Genomic DNA, 9,204 nt, shown 5'->3' on the forward strand with positions numbered 1-9,204 from the left:
AGTTTTTTTTAAATTTTCAACAAGTTTAAAAGTTGCTCCCCCAAAAAAAAAAAAAAAAAAAAAAAAAAAAACATACTCGGAATGTTGCTTTGATTATTTCATGCATGACTGAGAAACCTACATGGCAACCACTCAGCTGTCCAAAACACCTGGGTGGACTTAGCCCCGCCTTCAAGGTGCAGCTCCTCCTCAGAGCTGCAATTTCCAAGCTTCTGCCTTACAGAGCAGCCCTCCCTCACTCAGCTCCTTCAGATTAGCCAGTAGCAACTAGTATATGGTGTGATTAATGTCCCACCAAGTTGACATGCAGTGGTGATCTGGAGAGCAAAAAGACTTTTACTTGTGATCCGTAGCCACACTGCTGCAGTAGCAACAGCAGCGTTAACAAAATAAAACCTGATGATCTAGGGATGCAAGGCATGCTTTGATTGGATGACAAAAACTTGTCTGTGACTGGCTGGTGGAGTGTCACTCAACTTCATTTTGGAACCAGACAGAGAGCTGAGCACAAGCAGAGACCGAACAGACCGAGCGAGCAGACGGAGAGTGGATCAGAGTGGAGTGTGTGTGTCACTCAACTTGGTGTCACAAATATCATCATGCCATATTAACAAACATCTGGTTGAACTGCACATCTGCTGAGCTCATTATAGGAGCTACTTCTCAGAGTGACGCTGCTAAAAACCTTTTTAAAGGGTCAATAGAGGAGCCATGTTGTGATAACTTCCTGAAGTCAGAGGACCAATTTCAAGAAGTTAAATTATGAAATCAAATTTTCTTTAAGGCCCTGCGATGAACTGGCAACCTGTCCAGAGTGACCCTGCCTCTCGCCTGGTGACCGCTGCAGGGCACCAGCACCCCTCACGACCACACTGGGGATCAGGGTGTAAGATGAGGGATGAATTGGATGGATTTCTTTAAGTCATATTTGATATATAGCATTTTTATAACAACTAAATGTAAGGAAAATACATAATTGTGCCCCTTTAAAGTTTTAACACCTATGAAACTTTTTCACATCTTGTCACCAACTTCACTGATTCCTGTTGAAAAAAGTATCGATACAGCATGATGCAGCCACCACCGTGAGACATGACTGACTGATTCTCCCATCGCAGTCCTTCACAGAACAAAACTCTCTTATTAGGCAACACCTAGAAGGTGAGCTCTAGATTTTTAAGTAGGTGCATCAGAGTAAAGGGGGTTGAAGACAACCAGTCCCACACTGTTCATATTTTTATTTGTGAAAAAGCATCCACTGTGACTGCACATACCTGCACACTTGGTCCGGCTGACCAGCGGTGGGCCCGGCGCTCCGGTGCCTCCCTCCCCGGGTCGGGTCAGCAGAACGCTGATGTAGTACTCTGTGTCTGGCTCCAGGTGCCAGACCTTGTAGGTGAGAGAGCCCACCACATGGGTCTCCTTCCAGGTGGACTGGCTGGCCCGGTACTGGATCTCCCGCCGGATGACAGGTCCGTCTCCAACAATGGAGTTGGTGTTGAGCTGGATGATCAGGTAGGTGGGGCCCGCTCGCAGGAGCTGGGGCGGGGCGATGGGCGTGGGCGGGACTGAAACAGAGACGGTCATCTGGTGTGAGCTCATTAAATCTACTTCCTGTTAACTGGGCTGGTGTGCAGTGTGGAGGGAGAGTGGTCCCTCCATTATTGTGTTTTGTATTGTGTTTTTATGATGTAAAGCACTTTGAACTGCTTTGTTTCTCTGTTCCTATATATTACTGAAACATCACCAAAATTTTTAATATTGTGTAAACATACAAAAAAAAAAAAATAAAATAAAATATATATATATATATATATATATATATATATATATATATATATATATATATATATATATATATATATATATATATATATGTGCACAATTTTAATGATTATGGCATATAGGTAAAGAAAACCCAAAATTCTTTGTCTAAGACAGATTATCACATTAGATCAATCAAAAACAGACATCTTAAACAAATCTAAGGCTTCTAAGAAGATTTATTAATCTCCTGCAAATAAATGTTATTAATGACATAAATCTCGATATGTTGTACAGATAAAGTTCTCTCGTTCAAACGAGATGCTGTTCCTGAATTTATTTCCAAGCTCTGGCAGGTTAATGTTTCCGTAGCGATGTTTAAAGCAAACACAATTGTTCAGCATGAAGGATTTAATTTCTCTGCTCTAAAATGTACTTACTCCACTGCCCAGTAAGCTTTAAGGGTTCTTCAGGTAATCATCACTGTGGCCATTTAAACTGGAATTCTGGTGCTTAAATCCAAATATATCTATCCCAGATGACCCTTGTGCGACCCTTAACCAGGAACAATTCAGATCAGTTCACAATGCTGATTCTTTCAAAGGCTCTTGTTAAAAGTGTAGTGATGAAGGCAGGGTCAGCAGAGGAGTGAATCATTCTTTATGTGCCTGTAAACCAAGTAATAAAGAAACATGAGAAAAGCAGAAAGCAACCACGAGGGAGCAAAACCCAGAGGAAAAAAAAGAAAATATTTCTGCAAAATCCCTTTCAGCATTATTGAAGAGGGCGATGCACTTTGTTCTGAAATGCCTCCAACAACAGAAGCAGCAACGAGAAGACTGGTATTGTTGCTGAGACAGAAGAAATTACTTCAGATGAAGAGAAACAAAACAACACAAAGAAACGCGTAGTGAATGTGTGGAATATTCTGCGATAGATGTTAGCTACAGAGTAAAGAAACCACACTTTGAATATTGAGCTGCTTATGCTAGTAATGAGGCTAGCTTAGCTTCTGGAGCAATTCATCGTTTTAAATGCTGCATTAAATGTTTCAGCTAAACATAAACACACTGGTTTAATGCTTAGCAGAGTATATTTGTGTATCACCTTTACAATACTCTATTAGAGCTGCTTTTGGTTTTATCTTAAGTGTTGCTAGTGCCTGACTTTTTCAGCAATAACATTGAAGCTCTCTGTAATGTGTTTTTTTTCTTGTTCTTTTAGTTATTCTTACTTTTTTGGGTTCTGTTTTTGTCTGTCTTTTTTCCCCACATGCTTAATGGTTTCCCTTTCGGTAATTGTCAGGCAGTTTTGTTTATTTTGCCATTGTTTGTGTCTTTCTCATTTTCTTTTTTTTATTTTTGATTGTCCACATTTTTCTTTTGTTGCTGTTGTTCTTCCTTCATTCTTTTTTCTTGTTTCTTGCTGCCTATCTTTCTTCCTTCTGTAGGCGGCTAACTTCGGCCACATTGAGACAGAACCACAGCCTTCAACTTCTAGATCAGAGGTCTGAGACCTGCTGCAGCCACAAGCGGATCTGTGGCTCACTTAATATATTAAATGATTAAATAATTAAATTTTACCACTTTCTTTTGCTCTGTGTCCCAACCTCATTAATGGGAAATATGCAATGTTAAAAAAAAGAAAGACAATCAGTTTATTGCCAAGAAACCTAAGCCATTTAAACTGACTATCCTGTAAATACAGTAACTTAATAGTTTAAAAAGTAGATGAAAAAAAAGTCTAAACATTTTCATTAAATCAGTGACTCAGTGATTTCCTTAGACGGCTCCGATGTTTCTGTTTATCATAGAGAACACAATGTAACGACAGCAGACCGTGATGAAGCCGTGATCGTTCTATGACATGTACATCTACTCAACTTGACAAGCTGTGTGTTTTCAGCTTTCTATGTATAAAACCAATAGAGTTAATTAAAAACAAACACATTTTGTCCCCTGCCGGTTATAATAGCTGTGTTTTAATTAGAATCAGCCGCTGATGCATCTCTAACTCAATCAGACAAGAACCGACTGTGTCGCTATGAAGGCTGGATCTACTGAAAGATCCAAGAAGTTTATTTATTTTAACTTAAAGTTTGACACTACAGTACTTTGCAAAACTATTTCATCAGTCAATCAAGTTCATTTGTGTAGCACATTTCTGCAACACCGCAGTTCAAAGAGCTTTATATCATGAAAACATTAAAAAAGTTTATGCTTTCATAAACATGTCATTCAGTCAACAACTGTGAAACCAGGAACATTGGAAAATGTTCAAATGTTGCCTCCCTCCTCAGAGTCAAGTTCAGATCTAAGAGTAGCATACATAGTCATCTTCTTCAATCAAGACATGGATTTAAAACCCAGTAAAAAAAGGGAACCAATTTAAAAATTAAAAGAAATAAAATATAAATAAATTCAATATAGCCATATGTGTCTCTTGTTTGCCAAAGAGTCTGTTGCTGTCTTTGGATAAGACCAGACAGTCCAAGTGTTTCATATTGGATTATACAAATGATATCAGCTTTCACTCTGGATAGAATAACACACAGGCAGACAGGAAAGCCAGAGAAATCTGACACAGCTTCATTTATGTATTTGTTAAAGATGCAAAACTCATAGCTAAAGAAAATTAAACCATCTATTCTCTCTATTAGAGAAAATAGATGGAAATGTGATTTCTTCGTATCGCACCTGTCTGATAGGCTTTTTTTCTTTTCTTTTGATGTTGTTGTAGTTTGTTGGTGTAACAGTTCAGTCATTTGATTCTGACCCAAATGTTTGGATCATATTCATCTGCATATGAATATGTTTGTGTAACTAGGTAACAAGGATCCATTCAAACTATATGCCTTGTATTTTATGTACTATTATTAAGAATGGACCCTATGAAAAAAAACAAAAAACAAATATATATATATATATATATATATATATATATATATATATATATATATATATATATATGATTAGAGGAAATAAATAGATGGAAATATATTGATATAATATATAATTTTTTTTTCCCTGGCCTGGCCTCACATCCCTGTGTAAGGATGTTTTGTTGGCGCTTCACTGTGTTTTATCGTCTCCTTGCCATTATTCACTTCCTTCTTTCTTTCTCTTTCTTTCTTTCTTAGTTTCTATTTTTCTGTTAGTGCGTCCACATCTCTCTTTTTTGTTCTTTTTCTTCCTGCCCTGCATCTCCCATGTTGAATTCCTCCACTCTGTCCCACAGATATTCTGCACCGTTGCAGGACTTGCTCACCTCTGACGATGAGCTCTCCAAAGTTGGAGACGGCGGCCCCCCTGGGGGACAGGGTGATGCAGCGGTAGAGGTCCTGCTCGCCGCGCTGCGCCTCCACCTGAAACGTCGCCATCAGCCGCTTGTGGCTCAGCCGCGACAGCCAGGAAGTGTCAAGCACGGCGCTGTTTCTCCGCTGACAGAAAAACAAAGAGCACACAGAGGGAAATGGACATGTTTACTTAAGGCCCATCAATGTGATTAAAACTGGGAACACAGCAGACTGAGGAGACACACACACACACACACACACAAACAAACAAAAAAAAACAAAACAAAAAAAAACAAAAGGTGGCTAGAGTCTGCTATGTTGCGAGGCAAGATAATGAATATGTGATAAGCGGTAACGACGCTGGCTTCTCCTCCAGCCTCGCGGCTCGTCGTCGTTTCCAGCTGACATCTCCTCAGTCGCCTCCATGCTGATGTGTCAGCGCCGCAGGCGGACCGGAAACCGGCTCAACCCGTCAGGACCAAATCAGAGCCGGCTGCCGCTCAGAATGCCTCCTTGCAGGACATGCAATATATGTGGCTCGCTCAAACAATAAGCAGATTAGAACGTAAAATGTCCGCTCTTGATTTCCACTAGGAAATCGATTTGACATCCAGCGGTTTGAGCTGGGAATGCCTCAGGAGAAAATCGGATGTAGTTTGGATAATGTTTATGTCGTGTGCATGATGTAGTATTTTTCCTATTAGTTACACTTTTTTTTTTTTTACAAATATTCACCTCTTTTAAAGTGACAGATCTAATTCAACAGAGGTCCGATCAACTGGTGCCAGTAGTTTATAAATCAGTCATGATCAGCAAAATTTTGCCAAAAACAAATCACTAAACAACCTTTAATGTCAACTCATTTCTACAATATAATGACAATTAAAAATATTCAACGTAAAATAAGTGACTGCATAACTGCAAAAGTATCAGTCAGGAGATGGATGGAAAAAATAAAATTTAAGGACCTGAATATCTCCTTTGAGTTCAGTTAAATCATCATCAAGACATGAAGGAATGTGATCCATGTGTCGGTCTGCCTGGATCAGGTCGCTCTCACAACCTGACAGACTGTGAAGAAGGAGACTGGAGAGAAGATACCAGGTTACCATGACTACGCTGACAAAGGAGAGTAGAGTGATATCTGGAACAGTTATGAAAAAAGAATGGAGGAAAACATGACTGAGAGCGACCTGCAGAAGTTGTGTTTCCACTGACCATATGATTTCTTTATTTGATATGAAAATTAATTTGCTTATATGAAATGCGGCAATCAAAAAAACTCGCTAGGATCTGGTGGTTTTCTTGCTGGATCAAATTGAGTCTGTTTTGCAAAACTGCAATGGAAACACTTTTGTCACATCACGAGTCACATGATCAACAACAGAATGTTACTACTGCCAGAAAAGACAAAGAAGACGACAGGAAGTGGTTGGAGGATGAAGGCTCGGTTTGATTTTTGAATATCTGATCTGGTTAAAAAAAACTTATTTGTGTGAGATTTTAACTGCGTTGCTTATTTAATGAAAACACTGCAATTGCAAAATTGTGTTTTTTCAACATTAGCAGAATACCAACAAAGATTTGTGCTCAATTGGAAACGCAATCACGCAATATGATACATATTTTTATTTCATTGAGATTTATTTTTGTGGAAATCAGTTTTCACTTTGACATCAAAGAGTTTTTGGTCAAAGAAGCAAAATTTAGCTGATCATGATGGGTTTGTTAAAGCAACAAAAGTCTGAAACATCCAAGGGAGACAATAGTTTTCTAGGTAAAGCACACGGACTGCCGTTTCAATTTAGCATTTTTCACTTTGCACACACACACACACACACACACGCCCGCGACAGACTGGCGACCTGTCCAGGGTGACCCCGCCTCTCGCCCGAAACATTCGCTGGAGATAGGCGCCAGCACCTCTCCTGACCTCACCAGGGACAAGGGTGTAAGAAAATGGATGGATGGATGAATGGATGGACGGACACACACAAGTGCACGTACACACACACACACACACACACACACACACACACACACACGTACAATTTGCCATCAAGGTGAAAAGCTCTCAGTTGTTTGTGTCTCCCACATGTTCTGAGTAGCTCTAACCACGAACAAGAATTTATAAGCTAATATTTTTAGATATTTTTTTTCAAGTGTCAATGACACTCGAACACAGTGAGAAAGGGGTTTGAAGAAAAACATCTCAAAAAAGAAACACAAAGGCTGGGACTGGGAGGATAGTGAGATGTAATTTGCAAGGCCCCTTCTCCCTGCAGCCGTCATTTCAAAAGCACTCAGATGTTGAGGCTTCAAAGGCCAGAGGAGGATTGAGGCATTCAGAGAAGGGATTTGAAGACTAATATTAGCTCATATTCAGACAAGGGAAATTGAAACTATTTTCAGTTGGTGAACGAGAAAAATGGCTTTCGGCTTTAGTAAACCAAAACCCGTCCCAGCCAGAGAACTAAAGCAAAAGGCGCTAATTTAATAACCTCTCATATCTGCAACTGGATCTTTTCCCACACTCTTAGAAATGGCTGTAAATTTACAGCAGAATTCCAGCAGTAACACTGTTATTCCAAAATTCGGTAGGATATTGTCAATTTGATGTCTTCTTCTGTTGTCACGATCTAGACTGATGACCTGCAGTAAACTACCGCAAAATAATTGAACAATACAGTTTTTTTCCTAGGCAAGACATTTTACTTGTATTTGCAGCTTAGAGAACCGGCATTTAAACGGAAAGAAAAAAAATACTTTCTATAATAAATCTTTTAGGGAATGAATCAAAATCTACAGAGCATAATCAAAAGTGTTAGATTACCAGTGTTGGTGTTGTATGTTAAAAATACAATGTTAAACACTTGTTTAGTCAAATTCAAAGATGGGTTTGTTAGTTTCCGTAAAGAGATGGTGTTTGATAAAGAGTTGCTCCCACAATCGCAACATATGTAAGCAATGGGAATGTAAGCAAAGAATCCCTTTTCAATACTCTCCAAATCTCAGGTAAGACAATACAGTTTAATCAAACTATTGTGTTTTTAGGCTTAACTTTAATCAGTCAAACCGATTTGCTCAGGAATAAATGAAATATTTTAGTGAACCAAAATATTACAACTAGATGTTACCTGACTTAATATCTGTGTTTAACTGTCATTTGGGAAAGCCCAAATGAGTCAGGTGTTCTAAACCTGGACCAGCTGGCAGCAGGCGAGGGGAGCTGGGTGTTAATACAGCGGGAGCAGACGTCTCCGAAAACGTCGGACAGATATTGCAATTAGGTGATGCACTGATGAACCGAGCAGAAATGTGAGATTTATACATCTACATTCTCGCCTACAAACATTGTTTAAATAATGTTGTCACGGTTGCTAAGCAACATAACGCCGAGGTGGAGGCTAGGCAGCTAGCTGAAGGCTACAGCTTCTCTGCAATGCTCTCTGCCTTCGCAGGACCCCTCTTCCGTAGACCGGGTCGTTTCTCAAGCCCATGACAGAATAAGCTTAAAAGGATGCAGACACTGAACCCGTACACAAAGCTCTAGTGGTCTGGAACACTTGTTTTTATATATATATATATATATATTTTGCATCTCTTTTTTGTTTGCGTCTTTTCTTTGTTGTATTTGTTTTTCTCGTGTTTGCACCTGTCTGCCACCGTAGTGTTTTAACGATTCTGTATTTTAGTTCTGCTGGGCTCCATATGGTTATGTGTATTTGTTATAAGTTGCATTGTGATCACTGTTATGTATAGAGTGTTATGGGCTTCCCCTGTCTGACTCTGCTGACTCCCACTCACATGTGATGGACCTGTCATGTGGGCAGGGGATCAGGGGAGCGAGAGGACCAGGACCGATGCTGATCTGACAGAACACCGGAAGAGCGGAGAGTTCAGTGTGTGTTAGCAGTGAAGCTATTCAGTTGAGTGTAACGATTTGTTAGAGGGGCGAGCTGCAGCCTAAGGAATAGCAGCTCGCTATTATTTCTAATAAACCCTGGTGACGGTACTACATCTGCGGTGTGTTGGCGTCATTACAGTATTTACTTACAGTACTACACCACTTTAAAAGGTAATTACAGGATTGAAAAGGTAAATGTCCAGTAAAATACTGGTATCTACAGACGCCAGCTTTTTTA

General features: G+C 39.6%; 1 protein-coding gene across 1 annotated transcript in view; it reads right to left on the reverse strand.

The window, feature by feature from the left end:
• LOC106963979 (receptor-type tyrosine-protein phosphatase U-like) overlaps nucleotides 1–9,204 on the reverse strand; it is a 105,345-nt gene that overhangs the window by 70,848 nt on the left and 25,293 nt on the right. The window contains exons 5-6 of the mRNA XM_015059189.1: nucleotides 5,032–5,203; nucleotides 1,275–1,568 (exon numbers count right to left, since the gene is read on the reverse strand). Coding sequence (XP_014914675.1) covers nucleotides 1,275–1,568; nucleotides 5,032–5,203 — 466 coding nt within the window. The remainder of the gene's footprint in view (nucleotides 1–1,274; nucleotides 1,569–5,031; nucleotides 5,204–9,204) is intronic.

The sequence above is a fragment of the Poecilia latipinna genome, unplaced genomic scaffold (genome assembly GCF_001443285.1).
Source record: "Poecilia latipinna isolate Pla-1442-1.1 unplaced genomic scaffold, P_latipinna-1.0 Scaffold1609, whole genome shotgun sequence".
Classification (NCBI taxonomy): domain Eukaryota; kingdom Metazoa; phylum Chordata; class Actinopteri; order Cyprinodontiformes; family Poeciliidae; genus Poecilia; species Poecilia latipinna.